This window comes from Euleptes europaea, chromosome 13, assembly GCF_029931775.1.
Source record: "Euleptes europaea isolate rEulEur1 chromosome 13, rEulEur1.hap1, whole genome shotgun sequence".
NCBI classification, from domain to species: domain Eukaryota; kingdom Metazoa; phylum Chordata; class Lepidosauria; order Squamata; family Sphaerodactylidae; genus Euleptes; species Euleptes europaea.
The window spans coordinates 44,568,322-44,595,772 of record NC_079324.1 but is presented as its reverse complement, the minus strand read 5'-3'; the positions used below and the strand labels follow the sequence as shown (position 1 = coordinate 44,595,772).

The following is a 27,451-nucleotide window of genomic DNA, read 5'->3' as shown; positions in this document are numbered from 1 at the left end:
CGCAGCAAACTGCTGTCTAATGGAGGAGCTACAATAGGTGGGCTGACAAATGACGGGAATAACCCAGAAACCTGGCTTCTTCCCTCTCTTCTATCAGGCTGTTCCAAAGTAATCCTGATCAGCCGAGAAGGCGTCAGCTCACATATCTTGCACAGGACAATGAATGTTTTTACTACACCAGTAAAGAGAAATTACTCGGTATAAGAAAGTTAAGCTGAAATATTTGACAGATAAAATTATTTGTATGCCGGCAAGCCTCTCCAAAAGTGAAATACTGTAGGATTCGATCAAAGCCAGGCAAGGCCTCCGCCACAAAGAGTAACTGGAGAACCACTGGAAATAATATTAACATAGGGACAATTCTGGCAGTATTTGGACTATAGCATGAGCCATTCATCTTTACACATATTGGTTCACAATTGCACAGCTACTGAATGGGCAAGATCAATTTTCTCTGGGCTCAGGGACTACCAGATACAAGATTAAGGTCCAAAGTCCAGTTTGAGTGGGAACTCCATGCTGATGCTACTCAGGAGCTGCACCGATATGACAGCTCCCAGCCACAGGGGTGCTACTTCTTTCTGCCTCCTCTTTCTTTGAGTGCTAAGTGGATTACTGATCCACTCGTCATGTTGTAGTAAGCCAGAGAATTGGAGTCCTTGATGAAGATGCCCTGCAAGAAACAACAAGAGGGTTATGATAGTGCCCAAAGCAAACCTCAGCAAAGGAAAGACAAGGGAGAATTCATTGCTTCATGTTTAGAAGAAGGGTTGGCTTTTATATGCCTATTTTCTCTACCTTTTAAGGAGAATCAAACCGGTTTACAATGTCCTTCCCTTCCCCGCCCCACAACAGACACCTTGTGAAGTAGGTGAGGCTGAGAGAGTTCGGAGAGAACTGTTACTAGCCCAAGGGCACCCAGGAGGCTTCATGTGTAGGAGTGGGGAAACCAATTTGGATCACCAGATTAGAGTCCACCGCTCATGTGGAGTGAGGAATCAAACCCGGTTCTCCAGATTAAGAGTCCACTACTCTTAATCGCTACACCACACTTGCTCTGTGATCTAGGAGAAAAGCTGGCTCCCTTCTGCCTTATCCAGGCATGGAAGATCAATGGTGGAATCTTTATGCAACCTTAAACAAGCTAATGGAGGTTCCTGATAGAGCTAATGGGTAAGTAATGGAAAGCTGCAAACACAGGAGAAGAATTGGTTTTTATACCCAGCTTTTTTCTACCTTTAAGGAGTCTCAAAGGGGTTTACAATTGCCTTCCGTCCCGCCCCCCAACATACACCTTGTGAGGCAGGTGGGGCTGAGAGAGTTCTGAGAGAACTGTGACTAGCCCAAGATCACCCAGCAGGCTTCATGTATAGGAGGGGGGGAAACAACCTGGCTCACCAGATTACAGTCCGCCGCTCATGTGGAGAAGTGGGGAATCAAACCCGGTTCTCCAGATTAGAGACCACCGCTCTTAATCACTATGCCATGCTGGCTCTGTGATCATTAGTCAAGTGCACTTCGATGTTTAAACAAAAACGTGAAATTCACCTACAAGTGGCAAAGCAGAAGTGACCAAACACTAACCTCATACTGAAGCTTCTGTTTCCCAGCAGGCATCCCGGTAGCCTCATGGATCTTCACCTTTATAACGGAAACCTAGAAACCAGAGAAATACAACCCTCTTCAGCAAACAGGGCACTGGACAAGTGACAGACGGCAGCATACAAAATAGTATGATATCGTAAGTTGAGGCTTTTATCAGTGGCCTGGCAGCAGGGACCGCTGAGGGCTGATGCAAGCAATCCCACTCTGCTTCTGTTACAGCACAGGAATCCCTCAGCCCAGAGAGTGCAAATGGCTTAATCCAGCAATGCTACAACATTGAGAGCCCAACATAACCCCAACTGTGCACTCTGCTAGCATACAGTTTAGGGGGAGAAAATAGACACCACTGTACTAGTATCGAGGCGATTAGGAAATCAGTACAGGAGCGAAAGAACGTATAAGGTGCAAAATTATCTTTATATGCTACTGTGTCTAATTATATACGTCAAAGTTACAATTCAACTACAAAATATATACAACACACAATTACAACATGAAACAGACATACAAAACCACCTGACCGGTGATGAAAGGGAACAACTGATATATGACATGTCTCTAAGAGTACAAACATCATTCTTCTGCGCTCATCTCATTGCAGGTAAGTAGCATACAGTTTAAGGCAGGGATAGGAAAACCAGTGGCTCACCAGCCACACCCAGCCCTTCACGCGAAACACATCTGTGGCCGAGTTTTCAATTGAGGTGCCGCTACATGTCTGCTCAGCCTTCATTTGCAGGAAAAATGTTTTCAAACTGCTTGAGGTGGAGATGATCTGTACATCTTGTTGATTTTATATACAAGATGCAAACAGACGCATACGTAACACTATGCCCGAGTGCTCACACTCCAAGTAAAGAAGCCTTTACTGGCAAACGGTGCCTGCTTTATTATGGTCACTCAAAAGGGGAGTCTGTGCCACAAACATACATGGCTAGTTTCCACGTGACTTGGAGGGGAGGGGCCGTGGCTCAGTGGTAGAATATCTGCTTGGCATGCAGAAGGTCCCACGTTCAATCCCCGGCATCTCCAGTTAAAGGGACTAGGCAAGTAGGTGATGTGAAAGACCTCTGCCTGAGACCCTGGAGAGCCACTGCCTGACTGAGTAGACAATACTGACTTAGATGGACCAAGGGTCTGATTCAGTATAAGGCAGCTTCATGTGTTCATGTGTCTGAGGACCAGAGCAGCATCTGAGAATACAGAAATTGCCCGTCCCTTATTTAAAGAAAGCCCTGGACCACATACCTGGTCAGAGAGTGGGAGGGTGAACACCAGCACCTGGCCATTCAGCTTCCATTCAGTCTTGTCCTGCATGTTGGGAACCTGGACTTTGACTGTGACGGGGCCCTAACAGAGGAAATGTGATAGTACTGTCAGATAAAATTCAGAAAGGAAACCAGACAGGGAAGAAAACAGATAAAATACAGTACAGTACAGGTTGAGTATCCCTTATCCAAAATGCTTGGGACCAGAAGTGTTTTGGATCATTTCGGATTTTGGAATATTTGCATATACATAATGAGATATCTTGGGGATGGGACCCAAGTCTAAACATGAAATTCATTTATGTTTCAAATACACTTTTACACACATACCCTGAAGGTAATTTTATACAATATTTTAAATAATTTTATGCATGTGGGGCATTGTGGGGAACCTGCCGTTGGCGTGACCGGCCTGCACATGTGCCATTTTATTACCCTTTGTGGGCACTTTGGATCATTCTGGATATCGGATTTTTGGATAAGGGATAGTCAACCTATAATAGCCCTTTGCTTCTTCATGGAGGAATGATATTGGCTTTGTGCTCCTTCAATTACATTCCCCAACAAATTCCCATGTTAAAATTCGTTAACTGCTCCATTCTTGGGCATGTTAGCAGGCTGTTCAGCTGAGCAGTTCCTTATCCTTCTTGCTGGGCAGAACTGTGCAAATCACAGAAACAGTGCCTGCCTTTTTCAATGTAGCCACTGGGACTGGAACCTAGATGCTATAAGAACTCTGTTAATCAAATACTATATTTTGCTTTAATGACTGTATTACTGAAAGATCTGTTGACCATATAACAAAGCTTTCTGTCATATAAGGGACACAGGAAAAGGTGGGCCCCAAAGGGATATGCTGGAAACAGATGTTTTTACAATTTGTTTGTCCAGTCTGCTTCCCCCTGCATCTTCCGGACAGTAATGTAATTAAACAGCTCTTTGTTAAACAGCATGTTGAAACGGAAAATTAAGCACCTGCAATTTTGATCTGAACCTGAATGGAATGAGCTGCTGCAGACCGCCCAGCCCAACCTCCATGGTAACAAAAAGCCCCCCTGGAAGATCCTCCTATATAAAAGCAGTGTGCTATTGCTTTGACTAGCAGTGCACCTTGTTTCTGCGCAGAAACTCATCCTCTGGCATGAGGCTGTCTTCAGACTTCTGCTTCTTAGAGGATGGCTCATCTTCCATGGGTGGGGGAGGGTGAACAGGAGGCATAGGTGACGGGGCAGCAACCGGTGCAACAGGAGGGGCGGGAACAAAGGCTGAAGCAAGAGAGGAAGGATTAATTTTGCACAAAATCACTAACAGCTCTTTTTTTGGGAGCACTGACTGGCACATCCCTAAAGCAGCAGTGTCAAATGTAGAAAATGCCGGAGAGCACAACAGCACGCCATCTACATTTCCCAGGGGTGGGGGAGGGAAAGCAAGCACCCCAAATGCCAACCAAGGGCACAACAATTCAGCCCTCACTTACAGGGCTGCGAGCTCCCTTTGCCATAACAGCTATACGCCTCCCAACTGCACTAAAGGACACTTCCATAATGTGAACACAGTAACAGAAGACTTACCAAACACCAACCAATGCAGAGTACAGAGCAAGCAAGTCAGTGCAGCAACAGCAAATAGGACACAGGGTGTGAACTGGGGAGACCTGGCAAAGTATCTGCATTTTCTCTTTCTCTAACCTCCCTCCACAAGGCTGTTACAAGAAATAAGATGATGACATATCTGGTGTCACACTTTTATAACTGGCCCTTCCTCCGAGGAGCTCAATGTAGGAAAAAACAGGACAGAATGGTTTTCTCGTAAAGATAAACAGCAGCAACCAAGTGTTGTTACTACAAAGGGGTTCAGTTGTAACTTTGCTATTGTTAAGGTCCGTGACCACAACATTAATAAACTGACTGAGGTAGTGTACTACTACAGAGGGACTCCAGATGTTGCTATAGAGGAAGAATAAGGAACCCAAACTCACTGGCAAGGCCACAAGAAATGAAGCTCTCTTTCACGGACTTACATTTGACACTCCTGCTCTTCAGGAAACAAAGACAGACACAAGAAAGGAAAGCCATCGGTGGTAACTCCAAGCAAAAAGCAGTTGACCTACAAACATAGGGACGTGGCCAGTATCTCAGAGCCAAGCATTGCATCCACTAAGCATGAATTTCACGCTGATGGCTGGACTTCAAATTGACAAAGCAGGAGCCATAGGAAGTTGCTCTGTAGTAATAATGTGAAGGTTATGCATGTGGAAAAAAAATTCAATGCATCTCAATCATACTTGTGCCTTCCATACCAAAGTAGGCTAAAGCGGCCTCCTAGGCTTCCTCCAACTGTATGGTCACTCTTACGAAGAGTTCACACTATTCACATAATTTTCTTGCACATACTATACGTATCTGTCAGACATCTCGATTTCCGTAATGATCACATTTAAGGGCCATTTCACACATGACATGAAAGCAAATGTATACATACTTGAGGGAGCTGCAGCCAATCCTGATTCGCATGGCCAGACCTAGACAGGCATGTGCTGGTCTCATTCCCACATTATGTTTTTAAATATATACTTAACCACTGTGGGTGAACCCCCAACCTTATTCTAGATCAAAGCTTCTTAAACTGTGGGTCATGACCCCATATGGGGTCGCATTACTGAATGTGGGGGTCACAAAAATTTTGGCAACAGTAAATGGTAAAATTATACGTATACCAAAGAACTGTTTTAAAATAAATTTCTTTATGGTTTTTTATCAGTAAAAGTTTAATTTGTATACCTATTTTATATACCTATATAGCTGGGGTCACGCAAAAATTTCTTGGGCGAAAAGGGGTCATGAGCGGAAAAAGTTTAAGAAGCCCTGTTCTAGATAACCTGGACTTCAAATGCTTGGTTCAGAGATTGTACAACGTTAAAATATCAACATCCAACTCCACTGTCGATTTTTTTGGCTTGGAATTACTGAGGGTTTAGTATTGGGGAAAAAAGGCATTAGGATAATTTTGGACAAGAGCACCACCATGTGACAGTCAGTGACTTGAGCCAACACGGCAGCAACCTTGAACGACTTATCTGAAACTCGGAGGACAGATTGATTTGTACACACAAAGCAGCCAGACCTCGTTGGCTAGGCAAACTGGGTTTACGATTGCGTTATCAAACTGCTGTGGTGCAATACAGCTGAGAGGCATACCAATGGATCTGGCACCTGGGAAGGGCACTTCCTGTGTTCCTGCCTTGGTTTCTCTAGCAATAAGAAGAGTACCTGGAGCACCAGCACCCCAAGCTAGCATGCAGCCACAAAACCTTTCAAGAGCAGTTAAACTCGGGCCAAGAAGTCTACAAGAACAAAACTACTGACACACAGACGCACACCACGGCCAGGATCCCCCTCGCACCACTCCGGACAGACAAGAGAAGTGAACGCATGCAAATTAGCTTGGCTTTGAAGGTTAGTGATTAGCCGTATTACCGCTGAGGTCACAGTGACATTTAAGAAGTTACCTGGACTGCTGACTGGTCCCTGTCTGTATCCTATATTGTAACAATTAGATACAACAGTTAGTCAAATGGCTCCACTCAGCTGCAACCTATGATATTCATATAAAGCCTGTTTAGATCTCGAGTTTAAACCAAAACTGTATGGGACAGTCCTAGATCATCCTCTGGCCCTGCATGATACTGCAGTGCATGCTGTAACACAGTATAACTTTCATTTGAGTGCAAAGCAAGTCTAAACCCCAAGTGCCCCTACATGTTACAATACAAAAACCTTTAATGGCATTAACCCCCTACATGTTTAAAAGCAACTGGAATATGTATATCTGGCTTTTTAAATTTTGTAGACACAACCTATAACATATACGGGTATCAACAAGGTATGCTGGGAAAGTAACGAACAATGACGGATATACTCTTCTGGCTGATTTGGGATGTTATGTTTCTAGGGTACTCAAAAAGGCATAGGCAATTTGGAAGTGCTAAATTGCCCATGTTTCCCCCTGTTTTGCACAACTGCAGAATACCTCTGGGAGATTAGTTTTATGGGAAACATGGTACTGGTGGCAAAGGAAGAAACTGGAACAATTTGCATAAAACCTCTCTGGAATAGGAACTATGTGAAAAAGAGGGTCAAGGAAAGTAAAGATTAATTACTAGACGTCTGACCCTCCATGAATAAAGGAGAAGGTTGAGGCGGGGGGATAAGCCAGAGAGATGAACTGGATGCAGGTGAAATCGAGATCTTGTTTTTTGGGGGGAAAGGACAATTGAATTGGAATTAAGAGGAGCAATTCTGTCTCTGACCACTGTATAGTCCCTCCTCTTCAAAAATTTGGACTAAAAAAGCCACCTAGATAAATATTGTTGCCAGCATGAACTTCAGGATGAAGCAAACTACCATTTTTGTTTTTGTTTTTAAGTGGTGGCCTGATCCATCAGCTATAGCAGAAGTGGAACTAAATGTAATTACAGCCAAGCAGCGTTACCAGGTTGACACAAGTCTGCCTTGGGGACCCTATTTGGGTGAAAAGACAGCATAGAAATGTTCAAAATAAATAAGCAAATTCATTCAGCAAATAACAACAGCTAAATATGAAGTTAAGCAAAGCAATTAATCACATGGAATTTTGGGGATTCGTTCTGTTTCTGAGATAGCTAAAAACAGCCCTGATGAAACTTGCGAACTTAGAAACTGGCATGATAATGTGGCATCTCTTAGAGCAGCAGTCGGAGTAGGCTGTGGAGCTGCTGTGGATAATGCACCACTGCAAGCCAATGGCTCCAACCAATGGCGATCAGGAGGCACCCACGCTTCACTTTAAGTGAGCAAACACCTACCAGTTATAAAACGCTAAGCACACTAGCCCTGTTCACAAGTTACAGTGAATGCACGTACAATCCACTACAATGTACACTTGTTTGTTATCTGTATGCACGTTGAGAAATTCTCATGTTACAGTCAATGCATGCACAACTGGATGCGTGATACAAATCCCATGCTTATCCAGGTACTGGTCCTCGGTATCATTCGTAAAGTGAACGAATGTTAGCTCTTTGATACAAACAGGTGTACAGGCAAGATGTATTTGCGCTCACTGTAACGTGTGAAAACGGCTACTATTAAGAGAGAGATTTTCAGCACTGACCTGTGGGCACAATCATGGGAGGGGGACGTGGGGCCATCATGGGTGGGCCAGAAGGTGGCATTGGAACCACATTGATCCGAGGAGCATGTATTATTGGTGGCATGGGAGCAGCAATGACAGAGCCCGGCGGTAAACGGACCACTGAAGTCATAGGAGGACGAGGCATGACGGGGACAGCACTAACGACAGTTGTACGGACGGGAGGAGGCATCTAGAAGACATAATATTTGGGTTGTAAAAGAACTTTTTTTTTTGCGGAGGAAAGAAATCAGACTTTTCCATTAAAGTAGGCGAAGAGTTGGTTTTTATACCACCCTGCTTTTCTTTACCATAAGGAGTCTCAAAGCGGCTTACAATCACCTTCCCTTCCCCCCCCATGCCACAACAGACACCTTGTGAGGTAGGTGGGGCTGAGAGAGTTCAGAGAGAACTGTGACTGGCCCAAGGTCACCCAGCAGGCTTCACGTGTAAGAACGGGGAATCAAACCCAGTTCTCCAGATTAGAGTCCGCCGCTCTTAACCACTACACCACGCTGGCTCTCGGAAGAGCGACATAAGTAAGCAGCAACCCATACTGAGGGAGGGCGGGGCACAGATGCAATTGGTGGAGCGTTTGTTGGGATGTTTGGAGCCGATGAGGGGGGTGGAGGCTGGGGCATCTCGTTGGGTTTGCTCGGACCAATCTTCTCCTTGCTGTCATCTTCAGGCACCAGCCCCTTGGCCTTATGGATAGCTTCAATCTGCTCCTGGAGGGTAATGTTCGCTTGAGCAGCCTGCTGAGTCCGGGCCATGCTGCCGGAGTGGCCATCCCAGGTCACCTGGTGAAAGAAAATGGGCGATATTAAAGAGATGCATTAAGACCAATGATAAGAAGCCTGCTGGGGGACAACTTCCATCCCTTCTCATTCACAGCAGTACTGAAAGTAGCCAGCCTAGCTCTTGCCATACCTTTTCTTCTGGCTTCTGGATCTCTTCTTCCCCAATCTTCTTGCCAATAGCAGTCTCTTCCACACCAAAAATATCAGTACGGCGCTCAGCCAGCTGCTTCAGGCTGCTTTCGATATCCAAGCCTAGACAGACAGGAACAAAACTGCTGACCAGGTTTTATTTTACAAAACACAGCACCATTCAAATGCTCTAAGCCACCTGTTGCTGTTGCTCCGCAATAACCAGGACAAAATGAACCTGTTGAAAAAGTTTTGCGATCTACTTTTGTTTCACCTTCTGTTTGCCACATCAAAGGTTCTGTGTAACTCAAACACGGGGCAGATTTTATTTTAATACTCTTTTACACCCACTTCCTCCAAAGAGCTCAAGGCAGTTTACATATGGCTCCCAAATGATCACAAATCCAGGAAGCTCACAGGGACAGATCAAGTGATCTTCAGCAGTAGAGTGTCACGTGCCTTCAGAACATGTTCTGTGTTGCCATGAAGTACTACATTGTCTCTGCAATTCAACTTAACATCTGCCCTGAAACTATTCTTTGAGAATAGCTGAACCCTAAAGGGCCAACTGATAACTTTCCCTTTAAAATTCAGAGTTAATCCAATGTAATTATTTTTCTTGTAATGCACATTTTTACAGATACTTAAGGACACAAAACATGGAAGCATTTTTAAAGGACCTGACTATGCTCTCCCCTTTAAATACAAGTTTGGAGGAAGTAGTTAATTGAATAAAGGCTGGAAGAAGAACAGAGCATTTCTACAACCATGGCTAGGAGCTGTGCGTGACTGACCTGGGGCGTAAACTTCATCATCAGTCTGCTTCTCCCGGAGGGAACGATCTCTTTGCTCCAGCCAGCGAGGATCGAGAAGCCCAATTCGCATGTGTTCTTGCATTTTGCTGGCAGGAATCTTCTCCCCAGTGATGGGGGAAACCAGATACTCATCTGGAGCTGGGGCGGGTGGCAAAGGCTTGGAAGCTGCAGAAGAAAAGAAAGCCACATTGTTACAGATTACTTTAGCTACCCTTGGGATCTGGCAAGCAAGAGGCGCAAGTCAAAAGACATCAGCTTACCTTTAGGATCGTAATCTTTCCTGACAATAACTTGATCTGGAGTAGGGGGCAGTGGCGGCGGCATTGGAGTTTCTGGAGGTGGTGGAACTTTCTGGTTGTCATCTTCTTCATCAGAGCCCTTTACATTTGAAAATGAGAGATCGTGAAGATTCAACACAGACCTAAGCCTAATTTGTTCGCATCAACCAATAGAGGTGGTGCTGCAACCTGTGGGGAAAAAATGATCTGACCCTCCACCCCAGTTCTCTGAAAGACTGCAACTCTAATCCCTGCTGTGTGTCCTTGTGCTGCTGAATGACTATCAACAGCATGTTCTTTTTGATAAGGCAACCAAAAACACAGTTGCTGTAAGCATGTTTCCTGTCCCTTAACCATGATTAACTGACTGGGATGAGCTACTTCAAACCATGGTTACAGCTCTGAAACCAGTGTTAAACACTGGTTACAAATCTTATGACTACACCCTGGTTAACACTAATCATTGTTAACACCAGCGCAGACATAATAACAAGCCTTAACTAAGAGCATCCTCACACAAGATGGGAAGCACGTGATCCGATGGCCCCAGAATTAAGGAACAGGTACTGCTGTGTCCACCCTAATCCAAATCAGTATGGCCAGAGATGTTCCGCAGGAGGGATAAAACCAAGTTTTAATTTGGGGAAGTTCATGAACGGAACTTGCTGGACATTCAGGCTGCTCCATGTGAGGGCCAGAAGAGAATTTCCCCCCAGACTGGATTAGCGATCAGGTGGTAATGCTAAGTAGGTCTCCTTCTTTAGAAGACCTTTAGATTTTGGTTTGTTTGATAAAAAGACAAAGATGGCTTATGTGTCAACAGAACTATTTATCAATTTGGGCTGTCCCACCTCCTGGCTTATGGAAGGCTATTCTTTGAACAACGGGGATAACTTGCCAAGATGATTGATATGGACCATGACTGCAAAGTTAAATTTGATAGACCCTTGTACAGGATGGGACTAGCTGATTTTCAAACTCCTCTTCTGCCCATAGAACAGTGATGGTGAACCTTTTAGAGACCAAGTGCCCAAACTGCAACCCAAAACCCACTTATTTATCGCAAAGTGCCAACACGGCAATTTAACCTGAATACTGAGGTTTTAGTTTAGAAAAAACAACACATACATTAACATCTTTTGCCTTAAAAGACAAACACAGTAAAAGAGCTTTCAATGATACAAACAACTTTTTATTGAAAGGTAAATGTTTGCATTTGGCATGCTTTTGAACAATTAATGTTTGTTCAAAGCCCCTAAGCTGGGCAGCGGGGGAGTCCAGGGAAGGGGGGGCCTTTGAACTGCTCCGCAGCGCTGAGCAGTTCAAAGCCCCCGCCGCCCAGTTGGGCGGCAGGGAGTCCAGGGAAGGCAGACGCGACGGCTGCTCAACTTACCCGCGCGTGCCCACAGAGAGGGCTCGGCATGCCAAGTCCGGCACACGTGCCATAGGTTCACCAACACGGCCATAGAATGTTTTCATCATTTTCCTAACCTCCATTCTCAGAATTATATTACAGACATTAATACTCAACGTATCATTTCAGCATAGCACTGATAATCTAGGACATCATTTATGCAGCTAAAAAACCTTAAATCCTCACTGAACTCTGGGATTGAGGATGAAGAAAAAGTTGGTTTTTATATGCCGACTTTCTCTACCACTTAAGGCAGAATCAAATCGGCTTACAATCACCTTCCCTTCCCCTCCCCACAACAGACACCCTGTGAGGTGGGTGGGGCTGAGAGAGTGTGACTAGCCCAAGGTCACCCAGCTAGCTTTGTGTGTAGGAGCGGAGAAACAAATCCAGTTCACCAGATCAGCTTCCACCGCTCATGTGGAGGAGTGGGGAATCAAACCCGGTTCTCCAGATCAGAGTCCACTGCTCCAAACCACCGCTCTTAACCACTACACCACGCTGAAAGGATGACATTTCAAAAACATCTGCCAGCCCACTTTCAAGCCCTGCCGGAATAAAATGACTTTGACCAGTACTCACTTCATCTCCTTGATATGTTTGTAATGGCCTATGGCTAAATGCAAATAAAACCATTCACAAAATACTCACTTCATCCATATCTTGCACTTGAGTGTCCTGGTCTAATTGGGAGGGGGTCTCCTCCGTCTTCTCTTGTTTCTCATCTTCATCGTCTGACTCTACCTCCATCTCCACTTCCTCGCTTTCACCAAACTTCTCATAGCGCTCCTGGATCAGAATGCGAGCTCCCAACTCCTCAGGGGTGGTGGGAGGAGGAAAGTTCCCTGTAACAGGAAGGGGGGGGGGGAGTTTTCTTCACCACCACCTAATTGCAGAGCAATTTCTGATGCATACACAATGCAGTTCATTGCAATGAGCATCACACAATTTTAACTGAAAACTGCTTTAAGAGTCCAACTGGGCTGATAATTAATAGAAAGACTGGAGGAGAGGCAGTATTATAGGATCTTAACTCTATTTCTGTTCACAAGCAACCTTTTCTTCTTTGATTGGATCTGAACCCCAGTTCCACTATGATCTTGGCAGCAGCACAATTTACTTCCTGCTCCTTGAGGTGGGTGGCATTTTTTCAACATACACAAGTTACACTGACCCTTTGCGAAAATTTAAGCAAAACAATTAAACGGACTATTATGTATAGATTTTTTGGTTCTAACATATTGGGTTTCTGTCATTTTGTTTGATTTTGTGTCTAGTTTTTATGTAGCTGATCTCAGTCATTATTTCTTGCTCTAGTACTGTTCCTTTTAATACTGTGGTGTATTTCTTTAATTGTGCTTGTAAGCTGCCTGTGGAGCCTTGCAGGATGAAAAGGGAACGGTAAAACGTGCTTTAATAAGTAAGTGCTAGTTGTCCCCGCCCTGACCTGGATGGCCCAGGCTAGCCTGATCTCGTCAGATCTCAGAAGCTAAGCAGGGTCAGCCCTGGTTAGTATTTGGATGGGAGACCACCAAGGAATACCAGGGTTGCTGTGCAGAGAAAGGCACTGGCAAACCACCTCTGTTAGTCTCTTGCCATGAACTCCCCCCAAAAAAGGGGTTGCCATAAGTCGGCTGCGACTTGAAGGAACTTCACACACACACACACAGTTGTCCCCACCCCCTCACCCCCAAAAAAGCAATAGATGATTTAACCTTGCTCAGCGGGCTGGAAGTCCACAGTTTCCACCACCACAAAGTCGTGCCAGTCGATCTGGGCATATGCAACACGCTCTCTCTCCTTCTCTTCCTCTTCCTTCTTCCGCTCTCGCTCCTGAAACTTGGCCCATTCCACTCTGTAGCATGCCTGCCCAGGAAGGGAAAAGGCACAAAAAATGGGAAATGGACATCTGGTTGTGGTATGCAAGGCATACTCACCTATTCCCACTCTAGCAGTATCGTACAGCAATTACACTGAACTAAGCGCTGGCCAATTAAAAACTTTCAGGACACCCTCAGGGACATATCTGAAACACGGTGTCACAGCACTAGCACATCTTCTGTTTATAAACTCATTAGCTAAGATCTCACACCTCACCCTACATCTATGTCCAAACTCTATACGTTCTATAGTACACCTGCAGAATTAATCTTTACAGCTTTAGATCTACTGACCACACCAAAATGTGCAGAAACCAATTTCATGATTAGCTCAATAATCCCAAAGGACTCCCCTGCCAAAAAGTAACAGAATGCTATATGCAAAGTTGGTCTTATACGGCACATTTAGAAAACACTGGAAGTTAAACAGAATGGCAACATATGAATAAGATTTATAAGCTGCTTTTCACAAAGGTGTAAAAGATCACTCCAGCTAAAAAGGAGCAATTCACAGCTAAGCCAACGGCTTGCCAAAAATTCACAGGTAGCTTCCCTAAATGAACACTATAATGATGCAACCTCCCCTCTTGGGACCCTCACTGAGCCAGAGAACATAACATCAGCTCACTTTGCCTTAATCTCCAGTTGTGTATCAAAGGAACAACCATCTTTTCCCTACTTTTTGTTTCTGGTTTCCCTGAGGCTCTCTAAATAATGCTACGGGTTTATAACGTCAGTCCCTTCCTTTGATCAGCTGGACATGCAGTGGTGCCCTTGATGCTCAACCTTGGGGCTGAAGTCCAGGGATTCAGCTCATGGGTTCAGCAGAATGCTCTCAAAAGAAGGGCTTTCCATTTAACATACATTACAGTCTTAAAGGGAGGGGGACTGCCATAAAACCACTAAGCCCAGAATTTCAAGTTACCTAAACTGTACCACTGAGGGCATGGAGGAACGGTGTTTTGCGAGCAGCCTGCCCATTTCCCCTTACTTGCCCACAAGGAGACTTCTGACAGATTTTTATCTTGGTTTGGGGAGATTCATTATTACAGACTTTGTGAAACCAGTCCAGGTTATAGAAGCAACTAAATAAGCCGCAGTCGTTGATAGTGGTAGACCTTATATAGTATACGCACAGACTTGACTTGTCTGAAAGTTACAAATGGTAGGGTATGTTGAAATGTTCTGGAGGGGGAAACACATAAAGTGCTGCTCCGGTAAGGAAAAAAAAAGAGCTGAAAACAGGTATCACCCCTGCTACAAGTACTGCCGTTCAGATTCGCTATATTTCATCTCTTTTAATTCTTGACTTGGGGCCACATTCAGACATTACAAACTTCTGTTTCTTTGTCACAGGCACAAATACGGCTTGCCTGCCATGCTTGCGCACTCCTCCACTTGCATACGGATTGTGATTCAAGTCACCCTCCAGTTTGGTGTGATGTGAAATGCTTTGTAGAGTTTTTTGCTTCGGGGCGGGGGAGAAAGGCAAAGAGCATATGCTGAAAAATAACAGCCTGAATACAAGTGTTTCTTTTTCACTGCAATCTGTGACCAGGAAGAAAGCACACAAGGACAGCAAACAAGCAGATTTCATGCCTGTCATAAAGAAACAGAATTTTGCTGACATAAAAACTTAAGACCAGCTTGCGATTCAGGCATCTCAATGACCACTGTGAGGCAGGTTTTTTAAAATGTAAAATTATGGGTTCACAAAAGAAAAATTAATTAAGACTTGTAAGAAAAACCATAAAATTATTTCTTGATTACCTGGTCCAATACTTCCTTGGGGTTTTCTGCTTCCTTCTTGAGCTTTATAATTAAGCCCTTAGGTGGGATTAAGATCTGAAACACATTTTTCAAGATGTTACTGAAGGCTAGAGTCCTGATTAAAGTTTTACTCCATTCCTACAGCAGTGAGTCCACTGAAAAAAACAAAACTGCATGGAAACCACGCTAATCCAAGATACTCTGCGAAGGTTCGCATTAAAAGTGTGGAATATAAATATTTTAAAGAAAATAAATTCAACCATGTCTTCTTGCAATCCAAATTCTACATCAAGAAAAGTCAGATAGTGAACTGTATAAATTATGAATGTTGAACACATTACATAATTTATTCTGGCTTTACTAGTTACAGGTAGTGACAATGAAGGTCCCTGAAACCCCACCTCTAACCACTGGAGACTTGATTCATCTACCACTCTGCTGGGATTTTAGCAGGAAATTGTTACACACACTTCCTATTCTTTTTACAGCAATATGTGCTAAAAAGCTTGCTTTAAAAAAAATCCTGACATTCTCAGGAAGGCGACATTTGTACCTAGTAACACATATCGTGTGTTTTCTGCACTCCTGCAGAACAACAATAAGTGTCTGAAGAAGGGAGCTGTGATTCACAAAAGCATATGCTGAAATAAATACTGTCAAGGTTTAAAGGTGAGAGCGCCTGCATAGTACAGTGTTCAGGAGTATCAGACTAGGATCTGGGAGACTCAGGTTGAAATGCCCACTCTGGCATGGAGGCTTGCTGGGTGACCATGGGCCAGTCACACACTTTCAGCCTAATCTAACTCACTGGGCTGTTGTGAGGATAAAATGGAGAAGAGGAGAACTATGTAAATCCCTTTGGGTCCCCGCTAATTTAAATTAACTGAACTAGTAAATAACTAAGGTGCTACTGGACTTCTCCTTTATTTTTGCTGTAACAGACTAACACAACTAGCCCTTGAGAATATATGCAACCTTGCCTAAAACTGGCAAGTTTCCAGAAACTAGGTACAATGGCAATGAACATAGCTGCTGCTGCTGCTGTTTATGTCTGCTGATGTATACTAGATCGTATGAGGTATGTGGAATTGCCTTTAGTGCTTTATTTCAGGCACGAAACTTTTCGGTTGCTTCTCCAATTGCTTCCCTAGACACTGGGAAATAGTTTCCCTCTTACCACTGAACATGTAATCAGAATGAGAACCCACTTTGCCCAGCATCCATACCAGCATTTCTTTGCAACCCCACAGATAGGAAACATAACACTAAACTTGTATTTATCTCTTTGAAAGGCAAATTTGCTGCCTCTTAAGGCAGAAACCTGCTCTTGGACTGTACTGAACATCTTCCAGAGCGTGGCCACATCCAGGAAGTTACCTTGGTGTACTGTTCCACCAGTTTGGTGAAGTAGTTGAAGAGGCTATGCTGAGGGCGCAAGAAGTCAAACTGGTAGTTCCTCTGCTCCTTCTGCATCAGCTGGGTGAGAAACTGCCTGCCGTTCCGAGCAACGAACTGTGCGGTCAGCTTTACCACGTCCAAATCAAAGGCAGAGATTGACGGGGGATCTGCAATGAACTCAAACTCTGGAGGGGGCTCCTTTGGAATGACAGTTTCCTGAATCACCTGGGCCTGTACCTGTGGGAGGAACATATACAAATGGGTGAACGACTGGCCTGAAGGGACCAATATGCTGCCTCAATGAAGTGCACAGGTCACACAGCCTGAATGTACATTATTCCAAAGTAATGTAGCACTGATTACTAAGGTTTTTACTATAATGAAAAGCAAATCTTCTCAGAATGACTTTATATATAGTAGAAAACCATTATTCTTAGTAATTTCTCAGAGGTGGGGCACCTCATCTCCTAGAGCAGGGGTCGGCAAACTTATTAGTCAAAAGAGCCAAATATCAACAGTACAACGATTGAGATTTCTTTTGAGAGCCAAATTTCTTAAACTATATAGGTAGGTACACTGTTTATTAACTTAATAAACTTTAATTAAAGTTTTAAGTCTTAATTAAACTATCGGTACACTGAATAAAACTTGATATCATACTTAATAGTGATCTTATTTATTGATAAAAATTAAATTGTAAGTACCTCCCATTTCCCCTCCCCGTCCGGAGTCCTTGTCTGGAGGCCTGGTCTACCGCCATAAAAGCCTATCGGTAGACCTGGCCTCTGGCTGAGTCCCATTGGGAGGCCAGATCTACCCATTGGCTTTCTTGGCAGTAGACCTGGCCTCCGGAGGCCCATAGAAGCCAATTGGTAGACCTGGCCTCTGAAGGGGGACTTTCCCCCCTCCTCGGAGTCCAGTTCTACCACCAAGAAAGCCAGTGGGTAGACATGGCCTCTGAGGAGGGAAAACAACAGGGGAACGGAGCAGGCGCTGCAGAAGACGGGGACGCACCGCCAAAGGAAGCCTGCCCCGCCCAACAGCTGATAGGCGGGCGGGGCAGGCCAAGAACCGCCGAGCCGCCCGCCCAGCAACTGCACAGCTAGAGGGGAGGGGAGGCTTTAGCCTCCCAACCATTGAGGGCAAGGGGGACCCGGCCGTTCTCCATGGCGGGGGAGGGAGAGAGACAGCGCGCCCGCTCGCCTGCTCTCTCGCGCTCTCTCTCTCTCTCTCAGGCGCGCCGGCTCCGCAGCCTGGCTGCTGGCACGAGCGGGCACAAGAGCAGGGGCTCTGAACCAAGTTTAGAGAGACGCACTCAGAGGGCCAAAGAGCCGCATGCGGCTCAGGAGCCGTGGTTGGCCAACCCCTGTCCTAGAGGGACAGAAAAGATGGAGACAGGCTGCTAGAACCTTCACACACCTGGACCAGAGACAGACAAACTATTTACCTTTTGAGGAAGTTGCTGTTGTGCACTCTGCTGCTGTTGCATGACCTTTGGAATAGCCGCAGAGGGCTCCTGGGCCTTCCCTTCCTTGAACTCATTGACTTTGTGCCGGTAGTAGGCATGGTAAGGATCATTGGGGTTCAAGAAATTGAATTTTGGGTTATTTATCTCATTCTGACGGATTCGGGCTTCAAACTCAGGACCATTTCTGGAAAGTTAAAAAGCAAGAGTCAGTGCCCAAAAAAAAATCACACTCTCCCTGGAAAGCCACACACAGACTGCCAAAACAACAGGGCATTATGTTTACATAATTACTGCCTTCTTATATAACGCAAATTAACAATCCATGGCCAGGACTTCTTAAACAGCTCCGACTCCTCGTCTCTACGTTCTCTCACATCTGATCAGGACACAGGGAAGTGATAACACTATTTTAGAAGAAGTGAGCTGTGGCTCACGAAAGCTCATACCCTACCAGAAAATATTTTTGTTAGTCTTTAAGGTGATACTGGACTCTTGCCCTTTTCTACAATTTTAGAAGTTTACCTCTGAAAATTCTACAATTTTAGAAGTTTACCTCTGAAGAGGCTTGCCTAGCTTTTTGCTTTGCAAGATAGATATAAAGTTAAGTCTGTTCTTTTCTTTAAAGGCTGTGAGGGGCAGATAATTGTTTTCGCTCCATCATTCTTTTTTCAAGCCTCCAGTTGAGCGGTGTGTATCCTGCTGCATTTTTATGCTGTCAAGTTTTTATCATTTTTTGCTTTTTAAAATTTGTGAGCTGCCTTATGGGCAACTTTTTCTTTGGAAAAGCGGCATATAAATGCAAAAAATTAAATAAAATAAAAATCCGTCCCTCTGAGCCTGCTGATGCTCCCAGACCACATCTCTTGTATATCTTTGCAAAGCACCAATATTACATGAGCCCAGTCTACAGTGACTCACCTGGCCACAAAGCTAGCTGTCTTGTCCACAATATTTCTAACCTCTGGCGGTGGGTAAATAATTCCCACAACAGGCTTGGCTGGTGTTGCTTCTTCTTTTGGCTCATCCTCAGGCTGCAATAAAAAATAAATTGAAAAATTTGTGATATTTCCCACACTCCTTGGTCTACGCAGTATCAAACTATAAGTGTGTTTTCTGCTGAAAACATATATCTGCACAGCTGTCATTCACTTATTGTATGTGGGACCCAGAAGTATTCTTTCAACAAAGAGAACTCTTCCTGTGGGAACATTTTGCTAGCATTCAAACAGTAATATTGTAAAGGGGAGATTCCACCCCAACTCAGTTATTCAGGACACCACGTGGAAATTATTATGCAACTGTCCTCCATGGAATTTTTACATTCACTAGAAGCTTGGCCCCAGAAGCTGCTTAGATAGGAAATCCCCCAGGAATCAGATGTACAAGTTCCCAAAAATGGAGTGTGCAGCATTGTCAAACAAGGCTCCCCTAAGCAGGGTTACACTTTCCTAAGTCCACTGAAGCCAAAGGGCTTACAAGGGTGTAACTTTTTAGGATAGCACTATAAATCTTCTATTTGTGAAGATGCAGATATAAAACCTGGGTATGAAAATAGTTCTATAGGGTAGTCATGTTGGTCTGCAGTAGAACAATTAGATTCAAGTGCAGTAGTGCCTTAAGACCCAATAAGGTGCTACTGGACTTAATTGTAACTGGGTATGAAAGGTTCCTTCATGCACAAAAAGTGAAGCATAGAGACTGAGCCATAAACTAGGAAGTATTTGGTTCAAATTTATTACATTTATTTTAAAAGGTTCACACTGTGGCTAACTGCAATAAAACACAACATATACAAAGAATACGTAGAAAATCACTGTCAAGTCTACAGACCTTTAAAACCAGCACACTCTACCCAATTCTGAGTCAGATTAAAAACAATTTTAATTGAAACACAAGAGTAAGATATGTTTTACATAGCAGCAACATACCCATCACCGAAGAGTCTGGGATTTTTCAATTTAGAAAAGAGATTATTATGGGGAGATATGATAAAGGTTTATAAAGTTATGCAAAAGGTACAGAGAGTGGACAGAGAGAACTTTCCCAAAATATTAGAACGAGGGTATCAGATGAAGTTGATGGGCAGCAGAAATTCAGAATGAATAAAAGGAAGAACTTCTTTATACAACAAGTGACGAAAATGTGGAATTTGCTGCCAGAGGATGTAGCAATGGCCACAAGCAGCCAACTTTAAAAGGGGATTCGACAAGACTCACACAGGACAGATCTATCAGTGGCTACTAGCCATGATGACTAAAGAGGACAGTAAACCTCTAAATACCAGTACCAGGAGGCAACATCAAGGGAATGGCTCAGCCTCTATGCCCTGTTGTTGGCCCACCAGGACAGTTGGTTGGCCACTGTGTGACTTAGGATGCTGGACTAGATGGACCATTGTCTGATCCAGCAGGGCCATTCTTAGGTTCTCTGCCATGAAACTCATTTACAGAGCAATCCATTTCAGAGTGGCTCCAGTGTAAGCCCATTGCATTGTAATTTCATTGTACAGGATTGCACCATCAAGGTATCTCACTAGCTATGTTAGAAATTGTGGTTGAGAGGCAGATTCAGAAACCCAATAAATAAAATAATGCAGAACTAACTTAAAGAAGAGTTGGTTTTTACATGCCAACTTTCTCTACCACTTAAGGCAGGATCAAATCGGCTTACAGTCACCTTCTCTTCCCCTCCCCAAAACAAGACACCCTGTGAGGTAGGTGAGGCTGAGAATGACTAGCCCAAGGTCACCCAGTTGGCTTCGTGTGTAGGAGCAGGGAAACAAACCCAGTTGCCCAGATTAGCGTCCACTGCTTACGTGGAGGAGTGGGGAATTAAACCCGGTTCTCCAGATCACTGCTCCGAACCACTGGTCTTTACCACTACACCATGCTGGCTCTCGTAAAGAACATTAGCCTAAATCACTATATAAACACTTAGCATTAAGCGTTAAACACCACCACCTTTGGCAACCTTCTAAGGTAGTCCATTTTCATTAACCCCTTATTTGGATATTGGGTGTTTGTAATGGTATGGGTTGCCCAAGGTCACCCGATGAGTTTGTGCCAGAGGTGAAATTTTAACTAAGGACCTTTTGCAACACAAATTGGCCACTATGTGAGACAGGATGCTGGACAATACACTACACCAGTTCTCGCAGGGCAGAATTCACCCATGCATTTTTTTCCCGTGTGGGGATTTTGCAAAGTGATAATTTGTCCCACCGCACCTGGGAGCCCTGCCAAGCCCAAATCAGCCGCCCACTCCTTTGAGGTATACTGGCTCTGAACACAACTGAAGCTGCCTTATACTGAACCAGACCCGTGGTCCATCAAAGTCAGTACTGTCTACTCAGACCAGCATTGGCTCTCCAGGGTCTCAGGCAGAGGAGGTCTTTCACATCACCCACTTGCCTAATCCCTTTAAGTGGAGATGCCGGGGATTGAACCTGGAGCCTTCTGCATAAGAACATAAGAAAGGCCCTGCTGGATCAGACCAAGGCCCACCAAGTCAAGCAGTCTGTTCACACAGTGGCCAACCAGGTGCCTCTAGGAAGCCCCCAAACAAGACGAGTGCAGCAGCAGTATCCTGCCTGTGTTCCACCGCACCCAAAATAATAGGCATGCTCCTCTGATACTAGAGAGAATAGGTATGCAGCATGACCAGTATCCATTCTAACTAATAACCATGAATACCCCTCTCCTCCATGAATATGTCCACTCCCCTCTTAAAGCCCTCCAAGCTGGCAGCCATCACCACATCCTGGGGCAGGGAGTTCCACAATTTAACTATGCGTTGTGTGAAAAAAATACTTCCTTTTAATGCCAAGCAGATGCTCTACCACTGAACCCTCTGGGTCCTTCGGCCTAACACAGAGATAAAAGACGGGATGTGCGGCGAGCGACGGTTATAGCAAAGGGCCTTATCGGCCGTTCACTGAGTAGCCCGGGACCTCCCGTTTAGCAAGCACAGTAAACAAGGGACACACGATGGCATTAAAGACTACAACTCCCAGCATGCAACGGTTCTCACCGCAAAGCGTCATGACATACAAGCTCCCCGCCCCTTTCACTAGGCCAGCACTTCAAACATGGGGAGAAGCGAAAGGGGGAGGGGGAGCCTTCTCTCTAGATAGTTGTACCTGCTTCGCTTCAGGTGGCGCTGGCTGGGCAGGCGCCATCGCCTGCACAGGCCCGGCCGGCATCGTGCCTCCTCAACCCGGCGCTAGGAACGCAGCAAGAAACACCCAACTCCGTTAACAAAAACGACAAAATGTCGGCGCCACGCAGAACGCGCGCAACCGCGTCCGAAACAGAGGGCCGTGTTGGCGCATGCGCGCTCCTCCTACTGGGAACGTTTCCTGGCGGGGTAGCTGTGGTGACCACAGAAAGTGGAATGAGCATGCGCAACTCCCTTTTTTCCGGCCCCCGCGCCGGAAGACGGTCCATCCATTGACAGAAGAGGCGTAAAAGCCATAGAGGCACTTCCGGCTACCCGTTGAACATACTTAGGGGCGTAGAATGCAATGTGAAGGCTGCGCAGGCTGAAGTAAAAAAACAACCACCCTACAGTGGCACACAATCTGAAATTCCGGAAAGATTGAAAGCCGTCTTTGCCTGCCACAGTTGCTGGCGAAACGTCAGGAAAGAAAATTCCAAGACCACGGTTACACAGCCCGGATAACCTACAAGAACCAACGTCTTTGACGGTGTTTGCAATCGCAATATCTCTTTTTCTATCATAAAAAGTCTTTTTTTCTGCAGCGGTTTAAAATAGCACCACTTTGTCCCTTAGTATCTCTACGGCGAATTATCCCTCAAAATGCCAACAGGGCCTCAAAATGCCTTCTAGGCCTATAACACTTCATAAGGCTCCCCCTACCCCGCATATGGCCGGAGAGCTCAAAGCGAAGCCGGACGTCTAGAGACATAACCAGAGTTTTCTCTAAGGGCGTGTTTGTGTGGAACGTATCAGGGGCGGAGTCTCGGAGGGCGTTCGTGGTTGCCATGGTGACAGGCATCTGAAGCTCTCTCTCCCCCCCCCCCCCGAAGATTGCTCAGCAGGTGAGTCTTACCTTGGCTGGCGTGGAGCAAAAGATTCTCCCCTCGGCCAGACCGGGAAGTCCCTGCCTCTTTTCATCAGGCACAGCCCGTTCCTTTATACCCAAAGCATAAAACACCGGTCAGTGTAGGCTGCTCAAGATGCTGGTCCTCGATTGGGTGCTTTTTATGCTCGTCTCTGAATGTCAGTGCTAAGGAGGCAGCATCAGGGGAGGCCTTGGTCTGTTGGCCTTCCATTGCGACTGGTTAGCTGCTGCGAAGCAGGATGCTAGACAACAATCTGGCAACCCATTTGGGATGAGCAACTGTGGGGAGGCTGGAGGCACAAATTTACAGGAGGAAAGCGTTAGCACGGTTGGGCAGGTGCATGTTGCTTGTCACTTATGTCTCCCTTGTTCCAGGCACATCTGCGCTCTGGAATGACCCCAGGGTGGCCATATGGCGACCTTGCTGGGCAGCCAAAACTGCATGGAAAGTTTGAGGAAGGACATCACTGATCTGCAAGGAACGGTCATCAGTGTCTTCTCTCGAGCTGGAGCTGTGCGCTATCCTTCCTGGAAGTTTCCGGACAAGGTATCCTGTGACCTGGACCTGGTGGCTTTGCTGGACCGTTACGACTATGTCGAGAGTGATCTGGAATTTACTCAGCACTCCCATGTGGTTCTTCTGGAACTAGTGATTGACAGGTGAGGACATGCTCGGCAGAGGTGGATGTCATGATAAACCATGGTATCAGAATACAAATCTCCAGAATTTTCCCAAGCTGCAGCTGATAATCTGGCTGCAGAGATGACAGTCTAGAGAAGGTGTCCTCCCTGCTTACAAAACTGGGTTTGTGCACAAGTTGGTATTTGTTATTTACAGCTGGTCAGCTAACCAGAATTTGTTGCACAAACCACAGGTCAAGCAAACCTACGCAGGGTTTCAGGTGTCCATTCGTAGTCCCTGTCATCTTCTGGGTCACTTTAAACCTATCGAGCTGTAAAATTGCCTAAGCTGTCTTCTTTAGGAGTGGTATGCATCATCCTTAGACTAGGAATGGCCCACTGAGAGCTTGGTAGCTTAGTGGCTAACAGTGCAACCCCATGCTGAATTACTCCAGTCTAAGCCCATTGGAATGTCAACTAGAGCAATTCTGTTGGATTGCAATGTGTAACAGACTTTGTTACAAATTAGAAAGTATCCATTAACTCTTGGAGGAGGATTAGGTAAAAAGCTCTCTCTCTACCCCCCACTCCAATATAATTGCTTAGCAGTTGTAGTAGTATTTGTAGTAGTAGTACTAACAATAATAACCATTGGTGTGCCTGGCTGTCCTGAACAGTTTTATATGGTCTCTGGCCACCCCTATCCAATTTTAATGGAGGTGTTTTTTTTTAAGTAATGTCCCCAGAGGTCTGGTAAAATTGCATCTGAGCTGGGTCCTCTTATTGGTCATTTATTGGTCATCACTGGCTGAAGGTATTACAGTTGCCATGGTGAACAAAAATGCTGCTGGTCCTGCTACCACCTTTAAGTAAGACAGCTCCTTTGCCCCTCTCTTTTTCTAACTGGCGACGCTCCTTATCGGGCTCCTCCTGGCTGGGGAAACAGCATGGCCACATTATGGTGAACAATAGGCGTGGTGTATGTATGCAGACAGGCAGTAGTGTGAATGGTGGGCAAGGAACAAGGGGCCGATTACATGGCTGGTTAAGATGACCCGGGATTCCTAGGCTTGGCCGTCATATTGTGCCAATTCGCACACTACAATACTGGATTACCTTTCTGCTCTCTGAAGGCTGCTGTTGCTGCTTCAGAGCTTCGTGGCATACACTGAGAATGTGATCGGCGAACAAGCTGTGCCCCCATCCAGAGTGACAGGACCCTGCATGTCTATCGGGCTGGCTGTGAGGAAGTGCTGGAATGGCCTGCTGAAACTGGGGACCCTCTCTCAGCAGCTCGTGGCTGAGGTAGGTTATAAGAACATAAGAAAGGCCCTGCTGGATCAGACCAAGGCCCATCAAGTCCAGCAGTCTGTTCACACAGTGGCCAACCAGGTACCTCCAGGAAGCCCAAAAACGAGTGCAGCAGCACCATCCTGCCTGTGTTCCACAGCACCCAAAATAATAGGCATGCTCCTCTGATCCTGGAGAGAATAGGTATGCATCATGACCAGTATCCATTTTAACTAGTAGCCATGAATACCCCTTTTTTCCATGAACATGTCCACTCCCCTCTTAAAGCCTTCCAAGTTGGCAGCCATCACCACATCCTAGGGCAGGGAGTTCCACAATTTAACTTTGTGTTGTGTGAAAAAAAATACTTCCTTTTATCTGTTTTGAATCTGTCACCCTCCAGCTTCAACAGATGACCTCGCAGTCTAGTGTTATGGGAGAGGACATCCATGTGTTCATGTTCAGCCTGATAATTATGGCTTTACCCACTTGTGGCTTTTCTTTGTGGTTTCCCCTCTTTGCAAGCAGTAGAAACGATCAAGAAATCTCCCATGCAAATCTGAGGGATGCAAATCCAGAGTTTTAATCATTATTATTTAATTAATAACAAAACACTTTTTTTTAATGTGAATGATTTTTAACTTTGCCTTGTTAAGCACCTTGAGTTTGTGGAAAAGCAGGATAAAACATTTTAAATGAATAAATAGGGGAGGTTTCTGTCGACGCAATGAAGACTGGGTTGGACTTGTGGACACTGCAGAGGCCTCTAACTCCAGGATGTTAGGCTGGGCTGGGGCAGACTTGTAAACAAGCCTCCTCCTGATGCCATCCAAATCTGGTGTTTCGACTAGCAAAGTGATCTCTTCCTTTTCCTCTCCTGCCTAGAAAAAACATAACGAAAGTATCTCCAGTTTGAAGTCCTCCCCCCGGGAGGCAAGGGCCGAGAGTGAGCGTTTTAAAAGCTGTCGATCCGCCTTTTCAGAGTCAGATGTGAGTTTGCCCAGCTTCCAGTCGTCTCCTTTGGCCATGTCAGCTAGCAGTGGGCACCTGGACAGTACCCTCAGAGTCTCCTCTCAGGCACAGATAAGTCAGGATGGTGCCAGGCATGTCCGGAACATCCAGGTTCAAACCATTGAGTCGTCCCTGGTACCATGTGATGCATGTGAGAGGGCCCAGGTCAGCCTCAGAGAAGTGGGTAATGCCATCATCCACATCTGCAGCAGCCAGAACCTCCCATCATCTCTGAGCCGATTCCTTCAGATGATTGAAGAAACCCTCGGTCAGAAACCCCTCACGGTCACGGACATGGGCTACTGGGCATCTGAACAAAGCAAGGACCTCTCCCGGATCAACAAACATCTCTTGTCGCTGACGGAGCTTGTTAATCCTTTGAAAGAAGAGCTGGAAACAGCTGAGAAACAAAAGGAGGAGTTGAAGAAGCAGCTGGAGACCTTCCAGAGCTGCCTGGAGAAAGAGAAAGAAGTCCAGGAGCAGCAGAGGAAGGAGGCGGAGCTGCTGTTTGAAAAAAAGAATGCAGAAAGTCTGCAGCTTGTGACCATGCTTGAGAAGGACAAAGAGGACCTCCAGAAAAGTGAATATCCCTTCCTCTCTCTTTCTCTAGGCTAACATTTCCCCTGCTTTTTAAATCTGGGGCCTGCTTGTATGTACATATATATTTTCTGAACCAGCTCCCAAAAAACTAGCAAGCATCCTTGCAACGCAGACTGAGGCTTTTTTTCTAAAGAACCAGTAGAAGAAATAGAATAGCCTAGTTCAAGAAGAAGAGTTGGTTTTTATATGCTGACTTTCTCTACCACTTAAGGTAGAATCAAACCAGCTTACAATCACCTTTCCCTCTCCTCTCCACAACATACACCCTGTGAGATAGGTGGGACTGAGAGAGTGTGACTTGCCCAAGGTCACCCAGCTGGCTTCATGTGTAGGAGGTGGGGGGGGGAATCCAGTTCACCAGATTAGCGTCCGCCGCTCATGTGGAGGAGTGGGGAATCAAACCCGGTTCTCCAGATCAGACTTCTCTGCTCCAAACCACTGCTCTTAACCATTACACCACGCTTGCTCTCATAGTTCATATGACCTCCTGGCAATCGTCTCTGTCCAGTCAGTCAGGGCTTCGGAATGGGGCCGTGTATTCTGAGCCATGGGTATGCTTCTGGGATTCCCCTGTACTCTTCAGCAACTGCATGGCTGCATCCAGGAACGCTGGTGCATCTTTCCTCCTTCCCTTCCTTGGGATGATGTCGCTGAAAATATATTGGCAGGAGTGGGGTGGGGACCAGTCTGGCATGGGGCCTTTCCATTCCAAGGGGTATGGAGGGATGGATGCATCCAACATGGTGGCTTGAGCCCCTGGAGATCTGTCCTGACCTTGATAGACCCAGGGTCTGGCTAAAGCCTTCGACTAAGACAGCTTCGTGGAATGGGCCTCTGCCAAACAGGTTTCCT

General features: G+C 45.5%; 2 protein-coding genes across 2 annotated transcripts; one reads left to right on the top strand and one right to left on the bottom strand.

The window, feature by feature from the left end:
- Positions 1-484: 484 nt before the first annotated feature.
- SF3A1 (splicing factor 3a subunit 1) lies at positions 485-22,254 on the bottom strand. Its single transcript, XM_056859865.1, has 17 exons — positions 22,133-22,254; positions 18,913-19,025; positions 17,974-18,178; positions 16,506-16,763; positions 15,129-15,203; positions 13,194-13,344; positions 12,130-12,323; positions 10,047-10,164; positions 9,766-9,951; positions 8,973-9,094; positions 8,600-8,842; positions 8,025-8,235; positions 6,382-6,411; positions 3,984-4,138; positions 2,854-2,955; positions 1,585-1,656; positions 485-673 (listed from the first exon to the last, which is right to left on the bottom strand). The coding sequence occupies exons 1-17, from the start codon at positions 22,193-22,195 to the stop codon at positions 572-574; spliced, it is 2,400 nt and encodes a 799-aa protein (XP_056715843.1). The 5' UTR covers positions 22,196-22,254; the 3' UTR covers positions 485-571.
- A 1,234-nt stretch (positions 22,255-23,488) lies between these two features.
- CCDC157 (coiled-coil domain containing 157) lies at positions 23,489-25,994 on the top strand. The gene is made up of 2 exons (XM_056859673.1): positions 23,489-23,737; positions 25,874-25,994. Exons 1-2 carry the CDS (start codon positions 23,490-23,492, stop codon positions 25,902-25,904), a joined length of 279 nt encoding a protein of 92 aa, XP_056715651.1. The 5' UTR covers position 23,489; the 3' UTR covers positions 25,905-25,994.
- Positions 25,995-27,451: the final 1,457 nt, after the last annotated feature.

Bases quoted from the DNA above. Each gene is read 5' to 3' on its own strand.
- SF3A1 (XM_056859865.1), bottom strand. From the start codon at position 22,195: ATGCCGGCCGGGCCTGTGCAGGCGATGGCGCCTGCCCAGCCAGCGCCA. The intron at 12,324-13,193 runs GTTAAATCATCT...TTCCTGTTACAG, and splicing joins CTTCCAGCCCGCTGAGCAAG to GGAACTTTCCTCCTCCCACC. The intron at 9,095-9,765 runs GTCAGTCACGCA...CTGTCTGTCTAG, and splicing joins TGATGAAGTTTACGCCCCAG to GCTTGGATATCGAAAGCAGC.
- CCDC157 (XM_056859673.1), top strand. From the start codon at position 23,490: ATGGCGACCTTGCTGGGCAGCCAAAACTGCATGGAAAGTTTGAGGAAG. The intron at 23,738-25,873 runs GTGAGGACATGC...TCTCCTGCCTAG, and splicing joins CTGGAACTAGTGATTGACAG to AAAAAACATAACGAAAGTAT.